The 25702-nt window shown below is 62.0% G+C and overlaps 2 protein-coding genes and 1 long non-coding RNA gene across 52 annotated transcripts; 1 reads left to right on the forward strand and 2 right to left on the reverse strand.

Moving 5' to 3' along the window:
• Positions 1-569: 569 nt before the first annotated feature.
• On the reverse strand, positions 570-2655 carry DERL3 (derlin 3). Of its 12 annotated transcripts, none has more exons than XM_086349036.1 (7): positions 2548-2655; positions 2334-2396; positions 2169-2242; positions 1958-2051; positions 1358-1553; positions 873-963; positions 570-770 (listed from the first exon to the last, which is right to left on the reverse strand). In XM_086349036.1, the coding sequence occupies exons 1-7, from the start codon at positions 2638-2640 to the stop codon at positions 689-691; spliced, it is 693 nt and encodes a 230-aa protein (XP_086205162.1). In that variant the 5' UTR covers positions 2641-2655; the 3' UTR covers positions 570-688. The 12 variants fall into 12 exon arrangements, with proteins under 12 accessions (XP_086205162.1, XP_086205161.1, XP_086205160.1 ...); XM_086349035.1 differs by having other exon boundaries at positions 2334-2399; XM_086349034.1 differs by having other exon boundaries at positions 2334-2399; positions 2512-2655.
• A 1051-nt stretch (positions 2656-3706) lies between these two features.
• On the reverse strand, positions 3707-10706 carry LOC147355847 (uncharacterized). Of its 2 annotated transcripts, XR_015144832.1 has the most exons (5): positions 10568-10706; positions 8091-8264; positions 6431-7465; positions 6153-6300; positions 3707-3842 (listed from the first exon to the last, which is right to left on the reverse strand). It is a non-coding gene; the product is annotated as an uncharacterized LOC147355847 (long non-coding RNA). The 2 variants fall into 2 exon arrangements; XR_015144833.1 differs by lacking the exons at positions 3707-3842; positions 6153-6300; positions 6431-7465 and having other exon boundaries at positions 7981-8264.
• Positions 10588-25348, forward strand: SLC2A11 (solute carrier family 2 member 11). 38 transcript variants are annotated; one of them, XM_086348988.1, is made up of 12 exons: positions 10588-10726; positions 14164-14262; positions 15854-16014; positions 19261-19385; positions 21017-21146; positions 21612-21760; positions 22693-22880; positions 22975-23103; positions 23559-23660; positions 23764-23839; positions 24094-24221; positions 24436-25348. In XM_086348988.1, the coding sequence occupies exons 1-12, from the start codon at positions 10706-10708 to the stop codon at positions 24850-24852; spliced, it is 1725 nt and encodes a 574-aa protein (XP_086205114.1). In that variant the 5' UTR covers positions 10588-10705; the 3' UTR covers positions 24853-25348. The 38 variants fall into 38 exon arrangements, with proteins under 38 accessions (XP_086205114.1, XP_086205130.1, XP_086205118.1 ...); XM_086349004.1 differs by having other exon boundaries at positions 24464-25348; XM_086348992.1 differs by having other exon boundaries at positions 22993-23103.
• The last annotated feature ends 354 nt before the right edge of the window (positions 25349-25702 follow it).

Raw genomic sequence — 25702 nt, forward strand, 5'->3', positions numbered from 1 at the left:
CACCGTGCGGACTGGTCCTCCAATGCCCGTGAGCTGGGGACCAGGTGAGGCTCCTGCCGGCCTCAGCTGCAAACGGCAGGGGCAGAGCTTCCCAGAGGCCTCTGCCTCAGCCACTGGACTCTGCAAACACTGACACTTGAGGCTTCGGAGTCACAGAAAGGGCCTGGCCCTCTTCTGCACCTGGCCCGTCCTTCAGTGGCCTGGCTGGGAAATGAAGCAGAGGTCCCCTTGGGGGTTGCTAGTTCGGGACAGGAGGGCCCCCACGGCCAAAGCTCAGCACAACCCAGCGTCCCAGTCCCAGCCCCGCCCCTGAGATGTGAGCCCCATCCGTGGAAGCTGAATTACGGCACAGGCAGGGCAGGGATGAGAACCGCAGCAGCGCTGCCCTCTGTGCTCAGAGTTCTGCTGGCGAGTGGGCAGGTTCTGGACCCTCCCTGGGCCTCCAGCTGTGCCAATGTTCTGGGTCGGAGAGCACGTCAGGCTTGGTGGCCCTGGCTCTCGGCCAGCAGCACCTGCCCCGCGTGGAGAGGCTGGCCGCGGCAGGAGAGCCAGTGCTGTGGCGAACAGGCTGCAGGTCACTTGTTTATTCAGGGCGGGGGCCCTGGGCCCAGGCCCGGCCTCCAGGACAGGGAGCTGCGTTGCAGGCCAGGGGTGGGGGTGGGGGACCCGGCTCTGGGTGAGGTCGTCCTCACTGCTGCAGGGGTCCTGGCTGCTCCTCGGGGAGGGGCAGGTAATTGGGGTCCTCCTCTGGGGCATCCAGTAGCAGTTTCCTGTGGGGTGGAGCCCACACTGAGCTGCAGCTGGCAGGGTCCCCCCCTCATGGGGTAGAGAGCCATCTGGGGAAGGGGGTGGGGAAGGCTGTCAGCACTCACAGGAAGCTGGGGGTCAGCAGCAGCCTCTTGCCTCCAGGCTGGTTGGGGAAGACGTCCTCCAGGAAGTAGTAGACGTGGCCCACCGCAATCCCTGTGGGAGAGGCGCCAATGCCGAGGCCACCCTCCACAGCCCTGAAGCCCCCAAAGCATGGGGGTCTGATGCCCTGCACGGCCAGCCAGCCCAGCGTGGGGCCAGGCTTGGCCCAGAGTAGGCAGAACCTGGGAGGAGGTCAGGCCTGAGGACGTCAGAAGAAGTGGAGCTGTGAGCAGGCACCCTGAGCCACCCATCCCTACCGGGTCGGGCCCCACACAAGCGTCAGCAAATGGGTCAGGCTCGAATAAGTAAAACCTATAGGTTGGCTTGTTGGAGGGGCTGGAAGGATGGGGGCGCCAGGAGTGGGGAAGAGGGGTGGGGGCGGGGAGAGGACCAGGGCTCTGGCCCAGCACACCCAGCTTGGGGCGGGCTCCCTGGACAGCAGGCTCACCCAGCAGGTCCACCAGGATGGAGTTGCCCAGCAGCATTGAAAAGCCCATGAGCGCCCAGGGCAGGAACGGCGCCTGGAAGGTGAGGAGGCCAAAGAAGTTGACCCTCACCCCAGGGCTGCGGCGGCTCCACACGTACACCAGCATGGCCGTGAGGGCCTGGCCCAGGAAGAAGAGGCTACCCAGGAGCCCCAGTAGCTGGGCCAGAGTCAAGGTCTTGTGCCCTGCCCAGGGCCCCTCTGACTTCCTAAACCCCTGAAACCCTCAAGCAGGTTGGTTTCGCTTCCCACTCTAAGACCAAACCGTGGCCTCCAGGGGCCCCCTGATCGGCCCTGCCTCTCCACTTCACCCCAGCCCCCGGGCCCAGCCCTAGATCCTCCTGGCTACCTGCATTCAGGACTCAGCCCCTGGGCACCCTGCCCTGTGGTATTTTGGGTGTAGCCCTGGAGTTCGACAGGGGCACCTGCAGCTGAGCACGTGATGTACGCTCAAAAACACCCTCAGCTCGGGGTCGCAACTCTCCCTCTGTGGCATGCGCTCAAGCAGGGCCTCAGGGCTAGCAGAGGCCCGGACCCATAGGTCCCCGAGCCCGGGAAGGATACAGTCATCAGGACGCCCCCGAAGAGAAACATGAAGACGAAGTCGGCCGTGCGGCCGCGGAAGGAGCCCTCCTCCAGCATGCGGCAGTAGCGGAACCTGCGGCTTTGGTATAGGAAGCGTGCCCCTTGGAGGGTCTCAGCTTCCCGGGGCCCGCTGCCTCCCGCCCGGTCCCCCGCCCCGCCCTCCTCCCGCTTCCACCACGGCGCAGGATACACGAAGAGCATGTTGAAGAAGAAGCTGAATCCCAGGGGCCCGAAGAAGAGGAAGTTGGTGATGAGCCTCCAAACCTGCGTAGGGTGCGGCGGGGTGGGGGGCGGTCAGGCCAGCGCTGGGCGGGAGGGGTTGGGCCAGCAAGTGCAAGGGGCGGGGCGGCCTCACCTGGAACTTCCGGAACACGAGGTGCGGGTTGAAGTAGAGCTGGAAGGGACTGAGGAATTCCAGCTGCTGCGGAACCAGGAGATCTTAGAAACTGCCCCCCGACCCACCCACCCTAGGGGAGCAGGGTCGGGGCGGGGAGGGTCCAATCGTAACCTTGGCAACCCCCGGGGGCGGTTACCACGGCGGCGCTCCCCCACCGCCGCCCCCGGCTCACCACGGCGGCGGTGGTGAGGACGCAGGCCACGGTGTACGTCCGCGTCACCGCCGGCACCTGCAGGAATTCGGTCGCCAGCCCCTGCCACGCCATGGACGCTTCCTAGGCATCGTGGTCGCACTGCCGCGCTCTTTTAACACGCCTCCAAGCCCCGCCCATCCGCCTTCAGCCAATCCGCATCTGCGGTGGAGCGCGCCCGCAGCTGGAGGGAGGGGCCCTGGGGAAGATAGCCAATAGGAAGAGATAGCGGAGGGCCGGAGGGCGGGACGGGGCGTGGGCGGGCCGTGACTCGGGGCCAATGAGCAGGCCCCACGATGGAGCACGTGGCGCGTGTTGTGGTGCCCTAGGCGGTGGCGCGGGAGAAGGTGTGGCCAATGAGGAACTGAACCCTTAGGGGACTTAGGGGCGGCCGGTAGCGGGGACACCTTGGCCCACCCTGCGGGCGAGGCTGAGGCTACGAGCACTTGTTAAAGGGGGCCTCCCCGCCTCCGAGAGACTGAGGGGTGCGGCCTCGCAGCCTCCCGCCCGGCCCCCCACCCCAGGTCCCGCCGCTTCCTGGCCTCCACCCACGCAGCGTGGGTGGGGCATGGGCGGGGCGGAGCCTGGAGTTGGACCGCCCTGCTCAGCCAACCCACCTGGGCTGGCTGGGGTCCCAGGCTGTCCTTCTCTCTGAGAACCAGAGCTGCAAAGGAAACACTCGGCGGCTGCGTGTCCAAATCTCCCTGCAAGCCCAGGCTCCGCTGAAACTGCCGGTTCCTTTGGGAAGCCCCAACGAGGGCCGCCAGAGGAGGGGCAGACTGGGGACCTGCAGCACTTGTGTGAAGAGAGGGTGCCAAGACCGGCTGGTGCAAGTGGACGGGCTGGAGAGAGCCTCCTTACTTGGGTGGAAAAGAGAAACTCCATGTATTCCTTCTAATGAACACGGTCCATAGTTTATTGAGCATGGACTGTGTGCCAGGCACTGTTGTGGATGCTTGGAGACACGGTGGCCAACAAAAGATGCTGTCTGTCCTGGTGCAGCCAAGGAGACCGGGGGGTCAGGGGCTTCTGCTAAGATGAGAACTAGTGTTTGCAGGACAGTGCGCTGATGGAGATAAGAGCCAAGTGGAGGCTGGAGGGTTGGGTAGCGGGCCCCTTGCCAGATGCGATGATCTGGGAAGGCTCCATGAAGAAGTGATGCTTGATTGTCACTTTAAAAAGATGCCTGTGGCTGCTGTGAGGACAGCAGAAGGCCAGAGAAATCCGGGGGCAGGTGGAGGATGCCAGGGATGCTGGTGGCTTGGGCAGGGCAGAACCTGGAGGACCAGAAAGGACGGGATGGGGGTTTTGCCAGCAGACTAGATGGAGCTGTGAGACAGGAGTCAAGGGTGACTTCAGGGACTGAGCCATAGGGGAGATGGAAGGCAGTGGCCTTTCCTGAGCTGGAGAACGCCTGGGGGGAGGGCAAGCGGATGGAGCGTCCTGTTCTGGCCTCACTGAGTCTGGGTGATCTATGTGACATCCGCGTGGAAAAATCCATGCGCCAGAGAGGCCAGGCAGGTGGCTCAAGTGTGGGTACCAGTCTTAAGAAGACCAATGGCCTTCGTAGCCTTGGGCCCGCGCGAGAGGCCCGAGGCGTGAGGCCAGGCCCAGCCAGCTCGACCTTCATGAGTTAGAGAGAGAAGGTGGACAAGCAGGGAGGCTGCAACAGAGCCAGGACAGGGCTGCAGGGGCCAGGCGGTGGGAGGCCCTGGGACACGAGGCCTGGGAAGTCGCTGAGATGCGCAGCCGCGCCAAGGGCCCTGGGTAACAGTGGCCACAAGGGAGAGGAAGTGTTCAGACCTTTACCAAAAGGGAGCTCAACCTCGGACTCAAGTGTGACGGGTGAGGGAAGCCCTGGGTGGGGCCCTGAGTCCCCCCAAGGAGACCAGAGTGGAGACAACCAGCCAAGACGGTTATCTCCGATGGATCACGGGAGGGCTAAGAGGAGCCCCTGGGGCGTGCTCTTGGAGGTCCACTTGGGAAGGGAGGTGGGGAGAGAGAGGCGTGGATGAAGGGGGATTGTGCATTTGGTTCAGGCATGAGGAGAGGTCAGTCTGATACAGCAGGAGTCGGATCAAGGAGATGGGAGGCTAGGCGGTGGGAGCAGGCTGAAAAACCCCTCCCTCAGGCAGCCTCTGTTTCCCAGGTGACCAGAGCTAGGTCAGGCTGGAGGTGAACCTGGAGGAGCAGAGCCCACCCAGCTGAAGGTGCGGCTGCAGGCCAGGGATCCAGGGCCTCAGACACCCTGGCGGGCGTCCGCCAGGCTTGAAGGAGCCAGCGAGAGGGGTCGAGGTTCCTGTGTGCGTGGGGAAGGGGAGGCATTCCAGCCTGCCAGCCGTCAGCAGCAGGTGCTGGCTGGCCCTCTGCAGGGGTCAGGCTGGGGCTAATGGAAGGGTCATGATGGGATAGAGCCTGTCTCTCCCCTTCGACGGGGCCGGTCAGGCAGGAGCCTGGTTTGGGGCTGAGGAAGCACACTCCTGGGAAGCTGGGAGCCCCGGGTGGGGGCAGGACGTGCCAGGGACAGCGCAGGTTCTACTGCAGACCTTCCGTCCTGCCTGGAGGGTCCTCTCCCGGAGAGTCCGGGGGGTCCCCAGGTGGGGACTCACGCCCCGTAGGAGGCAGAGCAGGGCCTGGGGCAGGCCATCGCCGCGTGTCCGGGCTTTCCCGCCCAGAATCAGGCCCAGGACAGGCCGCTCTGGAGGCACCGGATCCGCGGCTCCCACCCCCAGCACCTCCAGACGGTTCATTACATAAAGAGGCCCCGGGCTCCACTCGTTCCCGGGAGCCAGGCTGACCCAGGAAGGTGGTGTGCTGGATGCTGACGGCTTCTACTCTGTCTGTCTGTCCTGAGCAGCAGGGCCGCCTCCTCTCTCCTGGGCTGAGGACTGTGGGGAAGGGGCCTGTGGTCCCTTGCTGGCCTGGGGCTCCTGCCTGCTGCAGAGCAAGGAGCTCGGGGTGCCCAGGTATGGAGACCCCCAGCTTCCTCCCCTGTCCTACAGGCGGGACAGCACCCTCTGCCTGCCCACAGTGCCCGCCTTCCTCTCAGGGCTCACACCAGGAGAGACCCTTGCGAGCCCCCAGCAACAACCCCAAAACCGGGGGCCATCCCTGCCCACATCCCCTCCCACAGGGAACCCTCCAGCCCTCCCCCCACCCCTTAGTCAGCATTCCTCTCCTGTGACGGCCCAGATCTGACTCCTCCGTTCACTCACTTCTTTCCCTACCATCCTCGGTGTTCTGTTAAAAGAGATAGAGGGAGGGTGCTGGAAATGCCCCCCACTCCAGGAAGCCTCCCTGAAGGGACCAGAGCTCACCTACCTTCTCTTAGGGCCCTGTGCACTCAATTTTTAAATGTTAGTTTATTCTGAACGCAGCACAGGCCCGAAGCAGAGACACGGTGAGTGCTGGGGCTGCGGAGTCTTCCTGTGGATGACGGGGTGCCCTCACGGGGCCTTCCCTCCACCCCCACTGCTGTGGATGGGCCTCACTGCAGGTCCAGCCCACGCCCCCAGGAGCAGCTGGGTCCCCGGTGGCCCTTCCTCTCTGGGTCACGGGATATTTTTAGCACTGATTCCGGAACTCACTGTGAAGCAGCTGCTCGTGGCAGGAAGGTAAGACGGACACACAGTCCAGGTGGGCTGCCTCAGGGCTACCCAGCAGAGGGGGCGACCGGGGCCTTCCGAGCCTGGTAGCAGACTCGACCTTCCAGGAGTCTGAGGGTCTCCGAGTGGGCTGGGGAAGGCAGGGGGGCTGTCAGGGTGGAGGAGGAGGACAGAGAGCTCGTGCAAAGGTCCTGAGGCAGCCGGAGGAACAGAGGCGGGGGGCAGGGAGGGGGGCTGCACGTGCTGAGAGGCTGGCCCACCAGGTCCTGCAGGCTGTGTTCTCTGTTCTGCGGGCAGCGAGGCGCCTCAGTGGGATGAGGTCAGATGGCGGCTGGCTCTTTGGAGGAAGCAGAGGATCAGAGAAGAAGATGGCCACAGCCTGCAGTGATGGGCACTAGGCAGAGAGGGTGGAAGGTCCAGGAGGCAGGAGGCACAGACCTCAGTAAGCACCTGGCCCGGTGAGGGAGCTGAGCCGGGGAGGGCCAGGCCCAGTTCAGAGACTGGCTCCCATCACGGAGTCCTGACAAGCGGCTCTGCGCCCAGCCGGCTCCCTGGATGAGCAGTGTGGCCTGGGGCTCCCCACCTGGCCCTCGGTTGGCTGGATGAAGTGGTCCCTCCCCAGCTGCCGGGCCAGCCTGACCCTCAGTGCCTGGCTGTCACGACCCTCGGCAAGTGCCCCGCGCTCCTGCTCACCACTGTGACCGCCGCCTCCAGCTGGCACCCGGAGCAGCTGGTGGGGCCTCCCCCTCTCCGCCCAGGGCTATGTTCGGGTTCAGTGTGGCTGCGGGGCCATGTTTTGGAAGAAGATTATCTGCTTGGCCAAGTCAGCCAAGTGGCAGGGCTGGGGATGCGAGTTCCTGGAGACACGTGTGTCCCCGCGTGGGTCTGCCCCGCCCCCCCGCCCACTGGGCTGCATGTGGGATCTGGTCCAAATGAAACCTAAGACCATGCTGTCCCATGGCCTTCCTTAGCCGTTGCTGGCCAGCCAGGTCATCAGACAGTTCCGGCCTGTGGTCTGGCAGCGACCTGGAAGGCCAGGGCCACCACTCTGGGAGAACCAGTGACTCAGCGCTCAGAGAGGCTGGGAGAGGCCCGGGGCACCACACCTCCCTCCTGGCTTGTCCCCAGACAGCCCTGCTCCCACACCCGGGAAAGGGAGCCCCAGGCCGGGTGCGGGAACAGGAACCCCGTGCCCTCGGGCCCCCTGGAGACACCACCGCAAGACCTGCTGCCAGTTTACTCAAGACCTTCTCCCAGCCTCGCCTGCCCTTCACTTGTGTGAGGTATCACGGCCTCTTTAAAAAAAAAAAAAGCAAAATTACAGATCTAAGATTAGGTATGAAAGTACCTCGTTGGCTTAGTATGGATAAACAAAACCAGCGACAAGCTCGTTAAAGGTAATAAATAGCACTTCATGTCACAGCCGGACAGAATCCCCTCCCTGGTCAGAAGCCGCGCCCAGGTAGAGCCGGGGCTGGTGAGAGAGAGGCCCCAGTAACCCGGCCCCCAGGGAAACAGGCTGGGGTGTGGGGAAGGCACTGGGGGCGGATGGGCCCAGGAAGGGGTGGGCTCCCTGTTCAGCTCCGTCCCAGACCTGCCCAGGTGGCCCGGCCACAGGGGACTGGCTGCTTTGGTGTTCTCCCCCTCCCCCGCTCCACGGGCCCTGCTGGGAGGGGGCCTCCCTCAGCAAGGAATGCGGGTGTCAGCGCTACAGACGCTCTAACTGCCATCCCCACCGCCCCACAACCCCACCCCGACCCTTGCCTCCAGATGTGGGCACAGCTGTAGTTTTAGAACAGCCAACCACAAGGACATTCTTTCCTTCTAATTAAAATGGCTTTAAATCTCTGGTCCCACAATTGCAGTTGGCTCCACTGCTCAGTCCTCGAATATCAGAGGGTGGTCAGGAGGGTTGCTCACCCGGGGGTTGCTTGTGGTTTTCTTTCTTTCTTTCTTCTGAATTAAGTTGGAAATGTGTCCCAGAACTGGAGTGGATGCCAGCTCAGAGGGGAGGGGGCGGGGAGGCGGGCGGAGCTGGGTCTTGGGGTAGAGTCTGCCTCTGGCTGGCCAGGTCCACAGGTGGGCCAGGTGTGTCTGGAGATAAAGAGAGGACAGGGTAGCTGCCCTCAGGACGCTGGGTGCAGGCAGTCAGTAGATACACGTGGGGCTGAGGATGCAGCGCCTGTGTCGGGGGCAGGCCGGTTGTTATGATGTCCCCATTTCACAGGTGAGTAGACAGAGGCTGGGAGACGGGAAGTAAGTGCTGGGATCGCAGGGGCTCCGTCGGGATCCACCATAACCAGGCCCGTCGCCGGCCTGCTGAGCTTGGTGGTGGCTCACTGCCCACCTTGGCAGCCTGGTGGCCAAGGTCAGCTGGCCTCTGAGCTCCGCCCAGTGCCCACTCTGGAGGCTCCTGGTGTGGAGTAGAGATGCCAGCCCAAGTGGGAAGGCTACAAGGAGGAGGAGCCTTCGAGCAGCCTGGAACAACTTCTGAGCCCTTTAGGGAAGGCACCACTGACCGAGAAGGACACTGAGGTCAGAGAGGGGGCAGTCAGGTCAAAGGCGTTCGGCCCACGGGTGGTCAGGGGCAGTAGGGGCCCAGCCACCACTCCACCGGAAGATGGGCACCCAGCTGACGGGCTGAAGGACAGACTGGGGCCTCTGGGGTCCAGCCTGGGCCCTGGTTCCAGGCCTTAGGCATCTGCCCAGACTCCTGTCCCACGACTTCATGGATCAGAGAGGGAAGGCACGCAGCGAGACAGAGGCAGGGTGGGCTGGGTAGCAGACCTCCCAAGCCCCCTCCAAGGCCCTGGCTCAAGGGCCGGGCGCGGGCTGGGCGCGCAGGACAGAGGAAGCGAAATCACCCGGGGATCGCGGAACCGAGGATGCCCAAACTCGGCCAGGAGCCGCGGAGGCAGCTCCTGCTGGAGGGGCCCGCGTCTGGCGGGGCGCCGGCTCAAGCCTCTTTGTCTCCGCCCGCGGAGCCCCAGAAGGTCCCGCCGCGCCGACGCCGGCAGCGCGGGCTTTGTCGGCCCCTCGCAGCCGGAGCGGGTCTCCGCGGCGCGGGCGGGTCCCTAGGAGCTAGCGCCCGGGGCGGGCTGGACGGGTCACCCGCGGGTCTGGAGGCCGCATCTCTGGGGAAGGCCTCGAGCCCGGGTAGTGATGGAGGCCTCATCGCGGGGGGGGGGGGGGGGGCGGCGGCGCGGGCTCCGGTCGACCAGGCGGCCCCGCCGCTTCTGCGGGGCTAGGAGTAGCCAGCGGCTTTTAGGGGCGCGGACCCGGTGGAGCCCTCCCGGCGGCTTTGCGGTATCGATCGCCTGCGGTGCGAGCCGTTGCTGCTCCCGCCTCCGGTTGAAGGCTGGGCGCGGGCCTCCCCGGCCTCCGCCCTGCCCGCCGCTCTGGGTCTCAGTTTCCCGATCTGCAGAATAAGAGGCTCGGGCGTGTAGGAGCGAGAGCGGGCCTGGCTCCCAGGCCTGGGGAGGGCCGCCACCACCCACGCTGGCCGCGGGCGCGGAGGTCCTGAGCACGGTAGCTATGGGCAGGCCGCCCCTCCTCCCCTGCTGCCTTCTCCGCCTTCCCACCCGGGAAACCGAGACTGGGTGGGACTCCACGCGGGAAGGCCCGCGGGGGAGGCGGCTGTCCACGCTCCCCCGACTCGGGCGTGGTTTGGCGGCCCCGTCGCGCAGGGTCCGCGGCGCCGCGCTTGAGATCTGACAGCCCAGCCCGGACTCCCAGCACGACCGCGGGGCACAGGGTGCGAGCTCCACCTTGTGGCGCCTCAGGGACTCCTCCGCAAGGGAGGCTGAAGCCACCGCGTGTGGGGTGTTGAGAGGATTCGTCATCAAACACCCACAACCTTGACTTGCACATGCTGAAGGTTAAACTCCCGGTTAATGTTTGCCGAAGAGAAATCTCAAGCTTCCTTGCTCAAGGATAATAATTAGTGTCTGGGGAGCCCACGCACTGAGGGGAGGGGGGGAGCTGACTCCAGCAAGGTGTCCAGGCGGCATAGGGGGCGGGGGGAGGAAGGCGGAGTGGGTGCTACTACAGCAGTGGATCATCTCAAGAGATGCAGAAAGGCGAGCACTTGGCAACTGCTAATATTTTATCTTGCGTATTTTTCCTTAAAAACACATGACGCTTCAAAAGTTCAGAGCAACGAAAATAAAACCCAAGCAGGAGCAAGAGGAATGCTTGCGGTCTGTGTCCTGTCGCCGTCGTCGCTCAGATGACTTCCTAGGGTGACTTTCGGGTCTATGTTTCCATGACCACAAATAGCATCTTTGGCAGGTCTGGTTTCGATTTGACCTTAATCGACCTCCTGGATTCACGCAGGACCTGAGAAGCCCTAAGAAATGAAAGATTAATCCGGCCCAGTGGATCCGCTAGTTGCTCACCTCACAAAGTCCGCTGGACTGGACTCATCTTGTTTCCGGGGCCAGCGCGGCCTCGCACACAATGTATGCTTGGGCTGCAACCCGAGACCCGCTCTCCCATCCGGGTTCCTACTCCGCGGCTCTGCGGGAGACGGACAGATGAGAGCGCTCCGGAGACTGGTGGGTCGGCCTTTCATCCCTCCGAATCCTGCCCCTCCTCCGGGGGAAGGGCGGAGACACCTGGGCTGGAGGAGCGTGGGGATGTCCGCGCAGAATCAAGGGCTCGGCCTCAGAGTGCCCGGGGACGGGGCCCTCCCGGGGACAGGGGTCTCCCGGAACCTGACAGAGGGCGGGGGCGCCAGATGGAGGTGAGAGGCGGCCCCGAAGAGGGGCCGGAAGGGGCGGCGGCGGAGATCCAAAGAAGGGTGCGGCAGGGACCGGCAGCGGAGCAATGCACGGGGAACCAGGCCGGGATTTCGGGCGAGTCCGAGCTCGTTGATCAGAGCCGCCTGCCAAGACCTGCGGGGGGTGGAGGCAGGCTTTGTTGGGCGAGAAGTCCCCGGATCGGAGCTCCCTTCCGGTCTGCAGAGGTGGGCCCGGGCTGGTCTTCGGAGCTGCAGAAACGGGGGGATGGAGGATGCGCGCGAGCCGCCTCATCCCCAATATAGCCTCGGACCCTGGAGACCAGCTCGCGGGCCCCCCCACCCCTCACTCCCTGTGCGCCTGCGCGCGCGTTAAGGTGCGCCTTGCCCCAGCCTTCGCAAGCGCGCACCGCACATTGGTCTCGCCTTCCCCTCGGGTCTGCTTCGGGCGAAGGTCTGGCTGGGGCGCAGGGTGCTGGACCTGTCCCCCACTAGCATCACTTAGGTTCTCGTGCGGGCCGGACAGCGCCCCCAGACTCAGCAGCCCCTGGCCACTGCACCCGCTCCTCTTCCTTTCCGGGGCCTGTTTCCCACCTTCGTCTCCTCCACGCTCCCCCTAAACTCCGTCTCCATTCACCTCCTGCTTCACCCAGGGAGCCAGGCATCCGGAAGCGCAGGTCCACAATGCCCACCACCCCATCCCTGGGGGCTCCCCGCCAGGGCCAAGCCCCCGCGGAGTCCCTTCACACCCCTGCACGGCGCCTCCCCTCATCTCCTTGGTCTTCATGCGGGCGCCCCCCTCAACTCCGGGCGCCTTCCCTGAGCATACCCCAGACCCCGGCCCCTCCCCTTCCCCCTTCTCTCTCTGAGTGTCTGCAGCAGCTGACACTCTACGTGTTCTCCTTGCTCATTTGTTACTGCCTGTCACTCTCCCGCTGGAAGAAAAGTTCCGTGAGATCCCAGGTTTCATCTCTTTGGTTCACTGCTGTATCCCCAGCACCTAGAACCGTAGATTTATTGCCCAGAATGGGAAGGCAAGCCATCTTTACTCACTGAATGACTCCTCGCTACCATAGCTAATGTTTGAAGGCTTTCATGACCAGTCGCCGCAGGCCTAGGTGGTCTCCATGCACGGTCTCGGGGAATTAAGTAATTTATGCTGCCTTGGCAACCTGCCGGCCTCCTCCCTGCCAGGTGGGCTCAGTTCTCACCGGGTGACTTGCAGCTTCCTGTGGATCTGCGCACCCAGTGGGACTCTCACGGGCAGGCAGCCCATTAGGGAGCTTCCGCGTGACTCCATCGGGATCGGACTCCCGGGTTCCCACCTGGCTTCCCTCTGTGGCTTCCCGCTTGGGAGGAAGTCACTTAGCCTTATAGGAACTTGGCGGCCGGCCAGGGTGCCCGGCACAGAGCTGCCCGCAGACTGGTGGCAACATCCTCGGCAGGGTCCTGCCCTGGGAGCCTATTCCCCCACCTCCCCACCCCAGTGCAGTTTCTCACCATCCGGTAGAAGCAGATCTGTTTCCAGCCCTCCATCGCCCCTACCCGCCCCCCGTATCTGCCCCCCAGCTCAGTTCCTGGCTGGATCAGGCACTCGGTATTCCACAGATGAATGAGTAAGTAGCCTTCAGGTTCTGGAAATTTTTCACAAAGTCCTGAGCCAAACATCCTTCTGCCATGAAACTTGTATTTAAATATTTAAAAAGTTATAAATATGACACAGTACTTTATAGCTGGGCGACAATTTTCCAGAACATGAAAGGTAGTATAGAGTTATTGGGAAAAGATCAACAATCCGATTTTTGTACAGTTAACGCTTTGTGAGTGTCTCGTCAAACATCTGAGGGAAGCAGGTCACTGCTCTCTGGGAGAGTGGAGAACCTTCAGTGTGTACTGAGCTTTCAAAAGATTTAATGAGCATGTGTGTGCGTGTGTGCATGCTAAGTTGCTTCAGGCGTATCCGACTCTGTGCAACCCCACAGACTGTGGCTCACCAGGCTCCTCTGTCCATGGGATTCTCCAGGCAAGAATACTGGAGTGGATTGCCATGCCCTCCTCCAAGGAATTTTCCTGACCCAGGGATCGAACCCAGGTCTCCTGCATCTCCTGCAGTACATGCGAATTCTTTACCGCTGCGCCAGCAGGGAAGCCCCTTAATGAACATACTCTTTTGTAATCAAAAGGGACAAGACGGGGATGTCCCTGGTGGCCCAGCGGTTAAGACTTCACCTTCCAACGCAGGAGGTGCTGGTTTCATCCCTGGTCCTGGGAGCTAAGATCCACATGCCTCTCAGCCGGAAAAAAAAAAAAAAAACCCAAACATAAAACAGAAGCAATGTTGTAACAAATTTAATAAATACTTTAAAGAAATGACCCACACCAAAAAAATCTTTAAGTGGGGGGTGGGAGGGAGACTCAAGAGGAAGGGGATATAGGTATACTTAGAGCTGATTCACGCTGTTATGCAGCAGAAACCAACACAACATTGTAAGGCAATTATTCTCCAATTAAAAATAAATTTTAAAAAGTGTAAAAAAAAATCTTAAAAAAAATTTATATATAAGAGGCAAACTCTAAATAGATGGTGAATCCCTAGGAAAGCTTACCAACCTAACGACGGGGCGTCAGGGCTCTGAGCCTCCTGGGGGTGCCCTGGGGAGTTGCCCGCCTGTCTAGGGGTGCTGCTCCAGGACGAGAAGATGCCCTCTTGCTGTACCAGCTGTGTGTGCGCCGGCTGCCCCCAGCCTGGAGGTCGTCACCAGCATCAGCGGGGCTCCGGCTGCTCTCTGCGGCTCAAGGTGCCTCCAGGTCCCCACACATGTGGGTCCACATGGCCCCTTCTCTTAACAGAGGGGGGTGCCCGGCCAGTCTATGGAGAAGCTTCACAGAGCTTCACCCCCTGGGGCCCCAGCTCAGGGCGTTGTCCCCTGAGCCACAGCAGGCGTGCCCGGGGGGCAGCTGGGCAAGGGTAGGGGTAGGGCACTGGGAATGGCTGTCCATCTCAGGAAAATGCCATCAGGGCCGAGGGGCAGTGGGATCCCGGGCTCAGAACAGAAGGCGGGGGACACCTCTGCTACCTGCTCCATGCTGTGTGACGGAGGCAACTTTTCTCTGCCTCCGTTTCTTCATCTGCAAAGCGGGGACGTCACCACCGCCAGCTTCAGACAGATCGCCATGCTGGGACTGGTGGGCTGCAGCCCCGCGGAGGGAGGTGGGGGCTGCCGTCGGCCACTGGGTCCTCTTCTTTCTCCTCAGGCTCAGGGCAGGGTCCTGCTCCTGACCATCTGTGCGGCTGGTATTGGTGGAACTTTCCAGTTCGGCTACAACCTCTCCATTATCAATGCCCCGACCTTGGTACGTACCCTGAGTGCCCACTGTCACCACCCCAGCGTCAACAGCGGCCCACGTCACATCTTCAGGCCGCCATCCGCTTGGTGGAGCTTCCTCCCACGCCTCCACCTCCACTGGGCTGTTCCCCAGGCCCTGCGAGTTCAAATCCAGCTCTGCACTCTCCCCTGAAACTCACATGTGCTCCCGTGTCTCTGATGTCAGCAGACAATTCCCCCTGTGCCCCCAGGGAGGAGGTCCACCCTGACTCTGCCCTCCCTCCTGGAAAAACACAAAGTCCTTCCTGACTATCTCTGGCTTCCAGCCATTTTTCCTTGGGTCTCTGCCATGATCCTAGTTCAGACCCATCTTTCCTGCCTGGATCACTAGCCCCGCCTCCCCACTGGCCTCCCTGCCTTCAGCCTCTCCCCTTGTAGGTCCTCTCAAGTCCGATCAAACCACTGCCCTGCTCAGAAACCTTCTGTGACTCCCAGTGCCCATAGGAGTAAGGACAGACTCGTCTACCTGAGGGCTTCCCTGGGGGTTCAGACGATAAAGAATCTGTCTGCACTACGGGAGACCCAGGTTCAATCCCTGAGTCAGGAAGATCTCCCGGAGAGGGGAATGCCAACACGCTCCACTCTTCTTAGCTGGAGAATTCCATGAACAGAGGAGCCTGGCGGGCTACAGTCCATGTGGTCTCAAAGAGTCAGACATGACTGAGAAACTAATACACACACACACACACACACACACACACACACATCTACCTGAAGTCCAAGGGCCCCTGGGGTCCGAACTTGTCCACCTGTCTCCCGCCTTGATTCCCCCAACTCTGTGCCCAGAGCAGTTAAACACAGACCCCACCCCCCACCCCCGTGGGCCAAGCCCTCCCTGCCCCTCCTGCAGAAGCCCCTCAAGAGCCACCCAGATGCCATCACCTGCCTGAAGCCTTCCTTCAGCAAGCTCCCAGCTGGACTAAGCCTTCTGCTGGTCCCCTCTCAGGGTCCCATTGTCTCTGAGTCCCCAGCAAGCTCGCCAGACCTGTGCCCATGCTCAGCGAGTGCCTGTGGAAAGGCAGCATCTCTCAGCCCCAGTGATAGAAGACGCCTCTAACCCACCTGACTGAGAAGGTCATGTGTCCTGTCACACAGCTGGGGCTGCAGGAAAAAAGGTCCCAGGACGGAACTGGGGCCCTCCCATCCCTTTGGGGTTAGGGTTAGGGTGCAAGAGAGCAGCTGTCAGCGGACTCACTTCCCATCCAGGAATGGAGCCCGGGGGACAAACGCCCCTCCGGCCTCCTCTGATACCCTGCTGATGCTCGCCGACGGCCAAGTCGATCAGAAAGCTGGCCCGTGGGGGAGCCCGCTGATGTGGGCCAGGTGGGATTGGGGGAGAGACGGGGCTGATCCTGGGCTCGGAGGGGCCACATCGACACTGGCCGGCTCTGAGCTCCAGGATGGCACACTGCAGCAAAGACGGCACAGCGCGCCGCACTCAGGGGAGTTCCGTCCCCCAACAACGGGCAGGGTGGCTGGGGAGGCTTCCTGCCCTGCGGAGGCAGGGCCTGGGGAAGAAGGCCTGTGGTGGGGGTGCTGACCAGCATCTGCATCCACAGTACGTTCAGGAATTCGCCAATGAGACGTGGCGGACGCGAACCGGCCAGCCGCTGCCCGACCACCTGGTCCTGCTCGCGTGGTCCCTCATCGTGTCCCTGTATCCCCTCGGGGGCCTCCTGGGAGCGCTGCTCGCCGGGCCCCTGGCCGTCACGCTGGGACGGTGAGCGCTTCCCATGGACCCCCAAGTGCCTCTCAACAAGGGGCAGCCCGGTCCATGGGCTGAGGGGTGGGGGCAGGTCACCCAGCAGGCCCAGGCCCGGGTCAGCTCTGCACCGGCCCCCGGCTCCGCCTGCCGTGTCACCGAGAAGCCCACATTTCCCGGGGACGTGGTAGAGGGAAGAGTCCGTGCTGGGAGGGAGAGAGGACCCACGTCTGACAGCGGAACGCAGCGCAGTACAGCACAATGCTCAGCAGGGTCCAGGCCTCTCTGCCCATCACCAACTCCCGGCATCTGTGCAAACTCATGTCCATCGAGTCAGTGATGCCGTCCAACCATCTCATCCTCTGTCGCCCCCTTCTCCTCTCGCCTTCAACTTTTCCCAGCATCAGGGTCTTTCCCAATGAGTCAATTCTTCGCATCAGGTGGCCAAAGTATTGGAGTTTCAGCTTCAGCATCAGTCCTTCCAAAGAACACCCAGGACTGATCTCCTTTAGGATGGACTGGTTGGATCTCCTTGCAGTCCAAGGGACTCTGAAGACTGAGTCTTCTCCAACACCACAGTTCAAAAGCATCGATTCCTCGGCGCCCAGCCTTCCTCATGGTCCAACTCTCACGTCCACACATGACTCGTGGAAAGACCACGGGTTTGACTAGACGTGACCATGAACAGGTGCTTTCTCCCCGAGGCCCCCTTTGTAGCCACCTGAGGCAGTTCTTGGGTCGAAAGCAGGAGACTGACTGAGGAATGGAACACTGTGAGAGCACAGAGGGCCCTGAGGCAGCTCACCGGATGGAAGGAGGTGCTCAGAAGCCTGGCCTGGGGAGGGCGGGCCTGCAGCCTGGGCTCTCCTGGAGGGGTTGGGGCGGGGGTCACCTTGAGCGCATCAGCTCCAGCCACACTCCGACTGCAGCGTCTGCACTCGGGCTCAGAGTCCTGGGAGACAGCTTGTTACTGGCCGAGACGGCGGGAGAGAAGGCAGGCCAGGCTCCCACCATCCCCTCCTTGGCTGGCCGCCCAGCACCCGTCAGCACCAGTCTCCTGTATCTTCGGCTCCCCACGTGTGCCGCCTCACGGTACCCAGTCCCGCCCTTCCTGAGCCCGCCCAGGGCACTGCCTCGCCACAGCCACCAGCGCCGACACAACCGAGCTGAGCTGCCCGCACGCGGGGTTTCCACGAGGCAGCCAGCGTGCCAGCCCTGCAGCCCTCTCAATATCCTGCCATCTACACGCTGACGGTAAACTTAACTGCCCTCAAGACCTCTCACGGCAAGAGAGACCAAGAAAGAGAACAGACAGACTAATCGAGGGAAAGGAAGCTAACGGGTGAACTTAGTTTAGAGCACAGGACCCCGAGCCTTGGAAACAAGGGAGGGCTCTGCTCCGGGGTTTTGGAGCCGCTCACGCTGTCGCCCGCCTCGCTGACGTCCATGCTTCGGTCTCCCAGTCCGGTATCGGGTCAGTGCTTCCAGGGGCTGCAGCTCTTTGCCCACCAGGGTGACCCCAGTCTTTGCGCTGAGTGGATGCCACAGTCCTGCAGGCCTGGGTCCTTTAGCAGGCTCTACCCTCTGAGGACACCAGCTTCTGCACCACAAGGCTCCTGAGATGACGCCGGGTGCCGTGGGCTCTCATCCGCCGTTACTGAGGTAGCCTGCACTGTCAGAAGCAGAAGTGCACAGGACGGCGTGTATTTAACAGAAGCATCAACTGCAAGCAACAGAAAACCAGGACTCAGCTGGCTAAAACAACAGCCAGACCCCCAGTCTGATGTTTCTCCGCTACCAGGGCAAGGCTACCAGTCAGGAGTTATTTCAGGTTAAGAAGATAATGCTCTTGCCTGGAAAGTCCCATGGATGGAGGAGCCTGGTGGGCTGCAGTCCATGGGGTCTCGAAGAGTCGGACACGACTGAGCGACTTCCCTTTCACTTTTCACTTTCACGCATTGGAGAAGGAAATGGCAACCCACTCCAGTGTTCTTGCCTGGAGAATCCCAGGGACGGGGGAGCCTGGTGGGCTGCCGTCTATGGGGTCGCACAGAGTCGGACACGACTGAAGCGACTTAGCAGCAGCAGAAGATAATTCACTGAAGTTGTGGCTTTGCTCCAAAGTCCAAGGTCTTGCATTCTGATTCTCTGGAGGCACTCTCAGCACTACAGTCTTCCCAGTCTAAAGGGTCAAAGGGCAGAGCATCTGGCAGTTGGTCTGGACCCAGTAGAAAACACTCCCCTCACAGGACCCAGGTTTGCAGATCACCCAGGTTTGCAGATCACCCGGGGTAGGTGTCAGATCACGACACTCACCGTGGAACGGGCTGCCTCCAAACTGGAAAGAAGAGATTTTCCCATCCTTTTCTTTTTTTTGAATTACAAGCCGCTTCTGGCCCGTTTCCCCAATCAGGACCTGAGCTGCAGGATCTCCTGCCAGCTCTCCTGGTGACCTCAGGATGGCGCCTCCGAGCGCAGTGTCAGGAGCCCAGAGCTGAGGCCTCCTGTCGGAGGAGCCGCCGCCGTGCCCAGTGCCCCCTGCCCAGTTTGGCAGTCTGTCCTGCCGAACCAGCTGGGCAGGGGCCGTCCAGATGTCCTGTTCTGGGCAGTGACTGTAATGAATGGAGGACACGGGAGGTTACCTGGCTTCCCTTCCTTTCCTTGCCAGGGTTTCACTGGGTCTGAGGAATCAGGTATTAGGCACTTGGCTTTACAAAGGACTTTGAGGAGAGTGGTGCTCAGTCTGTAGGGATAAACCCATAAAATATGAGTTCTGTCCATTCAAGCTGTGGTGGAGGCAGAAGGACAGTAATCTAGGGGTATACTGGAGACGTGGGGCTTCCCTGGTAGCTCAGATGGAAGAATCTGCCTGCAGCGCGGAAGACTAGGGTTCAATCCCTGGGTTGGGAAAATGCCCTGGAGGAGGGCATGGCAACCCACTCCAGTACTCTTGCCTAAAGAATCCCAGGACAGAGGGGCCTGGCGGGCCACAATCCACGGGGTTGCAAAGAGTCAGACACGACTGAAGCAACTTAGCAGGCACCACTGGGGCTGGGGGTGGGGGTTGGCCCCTGGGGGCATCCCATGGGCGACCCCAGCTGCAGTGGCCGGCATCACTTCTGTGCAGGCAACTCACACTCCACACACACACACACACGGGCGTGATCAGGGCTGGCTGTGGATGCAGGGAAGGGTCCCTGGGCGGGGGGGGTCATCCTTGGCACTGAACCTGAGCCTGCCTCGCCTGTGTCCCGCTTCCCCAAGGAAGAAGTCCCTGCTGGTGAACAACGTCTTCGTGCTGGCCGCCGCAGCACTGTTTGGCTTCAGCCGCAGAGCAGGCTCCTTCGAGATGATCATGCTGGGAAGACTGCTCGTGGGCATCAGTGCAGGTACGGAGTGGGCCTGGGGGTCCCCTTTCCTCCCGTTGCTCCTTATTCCTTTCACTCATTGATCTCTTTTCCAGGCGTGCTTGACTTAGTCATGATTTATCTTAAAAGGCTCATATAACTAGACAGCTGAAGTGGATCTAGAAAAAATGGAAACACTCTGCAGGGCTGGGAGGACAGACATCCCCAGAAGGCTAAGCCGGGGGCTTCCTGGCGGTCAAAGTGGAGAGGCATGTAAGAGGAGACCTCTGGTCATCCCTACAGAAGCCGAGGAGCCTGCCAGGGATCTGGGGCTCCTGCAGGGGTGGGGGGTGGAGCAGAATCTTGAGCGTGTCCACCTGGGCTTTTAGGGGCGCCATCATCAGTCCCCTTGACACCCTACTGTGTATACAGCCGGGTGCCGATGTCCTTACTAGGCGTCTGTTCCTGTGACACAACGCGCTCCACAATTCAATGGCTTAAAGCCAGCAACGCTGATTCACTCACGGTTTCTAGGGGTGAGGAACCCAGAGTGTCTTAGCTGGGGGGTCCCGACTTGGGGCTGCTCGGGAGGCTGTGACGTGCCAGGCGGGGCTGTGGTGAGCTGAGGTTTGGCCGTGGCTGCTGGGCCTGCTGCTGAGATGCTGTCCCCCTGTGTGCTGTTTCCCGGGAGCTGCGCTCCCAGCCTGCGCGGGTCTCCCAGCAGGGCTGCTGAGTGTCCGCACAGCATGGCAGCTGGCTTCCTCCAGGGGAAGTGATGGGTGACAGAGAGCCTGTGTGTGTGTGTGTGTGTGTATGTGTGTGTGTGTGTGTGGTGTGCGCACACGCCTGTGTGTGTGCATGCCTCTGTGTGTGTGTGTGTGTGCGCGCGTGCGCGCGCGCCCACCTGTGTGTGGGCCCGTGAGGAGCGAGTCCCAGGAGGCTTATGGCCTGATCTCAGGAGTCACACACCATCCGCTTTGCCACAAAGCGAGTCACTAACAACAGCCCACACTCAGGGACCTCAGGGACAGAGGGGCCAGGTCAGACGGTGCCTTTGTGCCCCAAGTTCCTAGCACAGAAGGAACCCCTCCCTCAGTGTCTGCAGGAAGAGCGAGGGTACCTCTGAGAATTTCTGGCCATCAGCGCAACCCTGCTCCTCTCAGCTCCCCCAGCCAGTGCTCAGAGAGGCAGGGCCTTGTCACGGCCTGTTTCCCCGACCTGAGGGCAGGGAGGGGCTGCAAGAACCCTGCAGGAGCGCTCCAGCCCTGTTCCGTGTTCCCTGGGCAGATGAATGGTGCCTGGGCACAGCCAGCTGTCGCCCTCTGGGGTGGGCGGTAGGTGGGGGGGGGGCAGCGCCTGCCCGTCCCAGTGCCCCACAGGGTGCTTGGGCACCAGATGCCTCCCTGGGGCAGGTGGGAGGGGGACAGCCTACAGCTGATGGGTGCCGGCTCCCTCCTGCCCCTCCCACTCCCCAAGGGTGACCAGGGCTTCTCTTCCAGGAGTACTGTGGGAGGACTGGAGTCTTGCCTGCCCGACAGCAGGGAGGGGCGGGGGGGGGAAGCCCCACAGGGCTCAGGCTGAGGGAGCAGCACTCGGGCTGTGGATGGGAAGCCAGGGCGCCAACGGGGGCGGGGGAGCCCGCCCCGCCACTGACTGTCACCCTGCACGGCCAGGTGTAGGCATGAACATCCAGCCCATGTACCTGGGGGAGAGCGCCCCCAAGGAGCTCCGAGGGGCCGTGGCCATGACCTCTGCCATCTTCACCGCCCTGGGGCTCGTGATGGGTCAGGTGGTCGGACTCAGGTACACGCCCCCCCACACACTGAGTGGTTAAGGGGCAGCCTAAACCTCCCCCCACCCCCAAGTAGGTTCAGACACGGCTTCCTTGAACGAAGGCGTTGAAAGCCGTCCATGGGCTTCTGGCCAGCGTGCTGCCTGTCAGCCTCTTCCAGCCCCGAAGGACCAGGCAGCAGGGACAAGTCTAGACAGAGGACGGGGCAAGTTTGGGCTTTGAAAGGGAGCGTGTGCTGTTTGTCCCAGAAAAGAGAGGCAAGGGCAGAACCTGGTGCCCTGGGGAGGGCCCTGGAGAGAGGAGTCGCCAGGGATAAGGGGAGGCCATGGCCCTGCCCTGCCATGAGTCCCTAGCTGGGTGTCCGACCCAGAGCTGGCTAGGAGGAGGCACAGGGGAACGGGGACGCTGCCCTCGGGCGCGGGAGGCAACAGGGCTCTGGCCAGGCGGCTCTGGCCCAGCGTCTCCTGTCTCCCCAGGGAGCTCCTGGGTGGCCCGCAGGCCTGGCCCCTGCTGCTGGCCAGCTGCCTGGTGCCCGGGGTGCTCCAGCTGGCCTCCCTGCCCCTGCTCCCCGAAAGCCCGCGCTACCTGCTCATTGACTGTGGAGACCCTGCAGCCTGTCGGGCAGGTGAGCCTCTGGCTTGGGCCCCCGGACCACGCTTGGCCATGGGGCACATGTGGCCAGAGCATGTGGGTCCTCCTTTCTCACGTAGGAAAAGCTGTTGCTCTCTCTGCGCCTTAATTTCATGATCCATCCGTCCCTTCGACGCTCTTTATCAGGGGCCTGTCCTGAGTGGCAGGGCAGTGGGAGGGAACACACCCAGCCCCTGCCATCTGGGAAACCCCAGCGGGGTGTGAAGAAAGAGCCCGCCACCCCCCCATAGGCAAGATGATGAAACCCCGAGCAAGGGCTCAAGGGCCTAATGCCAGCTAGACTGGTGGGCTCACCTGCTAGCCAAGGCCACAGTAAGGATGCCCAAGGAACAATCCCCAAACCTCCAGCTTAAAACAGCAATCCTTTACGACGGCCTCCTCTACTCATTCACTTGTTGAGCTGGGCTGCAGGACCCTGCTGATTTCAGGGTCAGCGGGGGACCAGCCAGTCCAGCCTGCTTTTGCTGGCAGTTTTGCTCATCTTGGTCACTGTCGAAGGTCAGCGGGGCATCGGCTGATCTAGGACCGTCCCAGCTGGGCTAACCCTGCGGCCTTGAGCGAGTCAGGGGGTAGAGCCAAGGGGCGGCGCACACATGCCCACTTGGTGGGAGCAGCTGCCAAATCCCGCAACCCCAGGGGCTGCGTGGGCACGGGGACCCCTGGAGAGCCGGGGGCGGCAGTGGCAACCGGCCACAACTGTGTCCTGTGTGAGGCACCCGCAGACCACCCGGGTTCTTAAAGCCTTCCTAGTCCGTGGGGCTGTGAAGTGACCCGGAGCGGGGTTTGGGGAGCTCACTATGGGGGCCATCTAGACGCTGGGAACTCAGCCCAGTGCCCTCTGCCCCTCCTCCTCCCCGGTCCCTCCCCTACCCCATCCTTCCCCTCCCCTCCCCTCTCCCTCCCCAGCTCTGCAGCGGCTGCGGGGCCCCGCGGACCTGGCCGGGGAGCTGGCCGAGCTGGAGCAGGAGCGTGCCATCTGCCGGGGCGGGCGCGCGCGGCGCCCGTGGGAGCTGTTCCGGGAGCGCGCGCTGCGGCGGCAGGTGGCCAGCCTGGTGGTGCTGGGCGGAGCCATGGAGCTGTGCGGGAACGACGCGGTGAGACGGCCGCGCGGGGCCGGGGAATGCGAGCGGGCGGGGAAGGCGGGGAGCCGGCGCGCTGCGGCCGGGCGTGATGGGAGCCGGCGCGCAGCGGCCCCTCTCCTCGCAGATTTACGCCTACGCGTCGGCCGTGTTCAGCCAGGCAGGGATCCCGCAGGACAAGATCCAGTACGCGGCCATCGGGACCGGGGGCTGCGAGCTGCTGGCGACGCTGCTCAGCGTGAGTCTGCTGGGGCTGACCCCCAGCGCCTAGCCCTGCGGCAGACTCTCGGGGTGCTCACCTTGGGGATGCCGACCGTCGGGGTGCTCACCTTGGGGGTGCAGCCTGTCGGGGTGGAGACCCTCGGGGAGCTAAGGCTCCAGGCACCACAGGCCTCCAAGCTAAGGCACTTCCACTTCAGGTTTCTGTGTTAAAATGCAGGGAGCGAGCATTTATTGAGCACCTACTGTTTGCCAGTTGCTCACATCGCCATTTTGAGATGGAGAAACCCAATGGGTATTGAGTGATCGCGACCCTCTGCGAAATTAATAATGTCTTAATCCACGAAGTGGCAAGCCGCGCCCACCGCCCTCCCCAGCTTCTGCATGATGCCCCTGCCCACTGCGGGCCGGCGGCCTAGGGGACCTTAACCGGGGCTGCAGCGGTGAGTCAGACAGGGCTCCTTCCCTTCGCAGTGCCTGGTGATTGAGAGGGCGGGCCGGCGGGTGCTGCTGACGGGGGGCTACGGCCTGATGACCTGCTGGGGGAGCGTCTTCACGGTGGCCCTTTGCCTCCAGGTAGCTGGGCCCTTTGGCATGGCGGGTTAGGGCGTGGGGGTGGGGTGGGGGAGGCTGGGCCCCGCCCACTTTCCCTTCACCGCTCCCCCTGCCCCTCCCGCAGGGCTCCTTCTCCTGGATGGCCTACCTGGCCATGGCCTGCATCTTCGCCTTCATCCTCAGCTTTGGCATTGGCCCTGGTGAGTTGGGGCCCCGGGGGCTCCCTCCTCTGGGCCTGGCTGAAGGACCAGGGGTGTCTGGGTGAAGGATGGGTGGGTGTGCCTAACCCTGACACCTTCACCCCTGCCTGGTACAGGCTTCTGGGAGGGCGTGGCTGGAGGAAGGCTGGGGGGGCCCACTTTCTTGTCGGGGGCGGGTGGGGGGGGGCCAAGGTGGGGGTAGGCAGGCCAGGGAGCCCTGACTGGCAGCCCCCCGTCCCTACTCCCTCTTCCAGCCGGAGTGACGGGGATCCTGGCCACGGAGCTGTTTGACCAGATGGCCCGGCCTGCTGCCTACATGGTCTGTGGGGTGCTCATGTGGACCATGCTCTTCCTGGTGGGGCTGGTGTTCCCCTTCATCATGGTAGGCCTGCCTGCCCCTGCCCCCCCGGGAGCGGGGGGCGGCCTGCCTTTGTTTTGTCCCTGTCAGTGTGAGAACCCCCCGCCCAGGGGAGGCTCCATCCATCCAGGGAGTGTGACCCTGAATGGGGATGGGGCTCACCTGAGCCAAGAGGGCGGAGGCCCTCACGGGGCCTGTGCTGGGGCCTCCGCTGAGGCGGGGGCTCCGTGGGCCACAGCAGGCCTCGGGTCTCTTGCAACCCCCAGGAGGGCTTGTCGCACTTCATCTACGTGCCGTTCCTCTGTGTCTGCGTCTGCGCGGCTGTGTACTCGGGCATCTTCCTCCCCGAGACCAGAGGCAAGAGCTTCATGGAGATATCGGAGGAGCTGCACAGACTCAACTTCCCCGGGAGGAGCCGAGGCCCGGCGTGGGCTGGCCCCGAGGTCGTCCGGTCCACGGAGCTGTAGCTCGGCCAGCACGGCGGGCCGGCCCCGGGCCCTCCCCCTTCTGTGGAGCCCTCGGTGTGCAGGCCAGGTGCTCTGCCTCAAAGAGACGGTTTCGGGGGCCTCTCGGCTCCCCGTGTCTGGAGGCTGTCGGCAGGAAACCAGCAATGACAAACTCAGAGAAACGCAGGCGAAGAAAATACAGCTTGTGAAGCCTTTGAGAGGGGCGTGGCCACGAAAGGATTTTCTGAGTTGATTTTTTTTTAATCAAGTTTTTTGAGGTGTAATTTACATACAATAAAGTGAATCCACAGTAAGTGTACATCCGTTGAGTTTTGACAGGTGTGCATACCTGCGAACCACGACCACGACCAAGGGAGACCGCTTACCCATCCCTCCTGCCTCTTTGTGATCAGTACCCCCCACCCCAACCTCGGACCTGCCTTCTGTCACTGGCTGTTCCTTTTCAGACAGTTTGATAAAACTCCACGCCGTGTGTATGCGTCTGTGTTTGGTCTTGCTCCAGATAAAGGCTTTGAGGTTCACGCATGTTGTTGCGTGTATTCGCACATACCCCTTTGTGTGGCTGAGTAGCATCTCGCTGTATGGATGTACCATAATTTGGTAACCCATTTCCCTGTTTGTGGACTTTTGGATTGTTTTTCATTGTTGGCCACGATGAATAAACCTGCTGTGAACATTCCTGCACAAGTTGTGTAGACATGTGCCTTCATTTCTTTTGGGTAAATGAATTGCTGAGTTTAATAACGAATGCATGCTTACCTGTAGAAGAAACTTTTCCAGGGTGATGATACCATTTTACATTCCCACCAGCCGTCCACGAGACTTCTCGAGTCTCCAAGTCCTCCTCAGCACTTGGCATCTTCAGTCCCTTCAATCCAGCCATCCCACTGACTGTAGTGGCACCTCGTGGTGAGCATCTTTTTATGTACTAATACAAATGGCACGCCATTCACAGATCTCCTTTGGTGAAGAATCTGTTCAAATCTTTTGCCCATTATTTAAAACAAAAAAAATATTTTTTTGAGCAGTTTTAATTTG

The sequence above is a fragment of the Bos grunniens genome, chromosome 17 (assembly GCF_055505025.1).
Source record: "Bos grunniens cultivar Pamir isolate PY7600 chromosome 17, Bosgru_T2T1.0, whole genome shotgun sequence".
Lineage (NCBI taxonomy): Eukaryota > Metazoa > Chordata > Mammalia > Artiodactyla > Bovidae > Bos > Bos grunniens.

Coding starts and splice junctions, on each gene's coding strand:
- DERL3 (XM_086349032.1), bottom strand. CDS start 2,640: ATGGCGTGGCAGGGGCTGGCGACCGAATTCCTGCAGGTGCCGGCGGTG. Junction 1,554..1,957: donor TCGGGGGCGTCCTGATGACT/GTATCCTTCCCG, acceptor ACTCTGGCCCAG/CTACTGGGGCTCCTGGGTAG. Junction 771..872: donor CTGCTGACCCCCAGCTTCCT/GTGAGTGCTGAC, acceptor TCCACCCCACAG/GAAACTGCTACTGGATGCCC.
- SLC2A11 (XM_086348984.1), top strand. CDS start 10,633: ATGCTTGGGCTGCAACCCGAGACCCGCTCTCCCATCCGGGTTCCTACT. Junction 21,761..22,692: donor CCCTGCAGCCTGTCGGGCAG/GTGAGCCTCTGG, acceptor CTCCCTCCCCAG/CTCTGCAGCGGCTGCGGGGC. Junction 23,661..23,763: donor CGGTGGCCCTTTGCCTCCAG/GTAGCTGGGCCC, acceptor CCCCTCCCGCAG/GGCTCCTTCTCCTGGATGGC.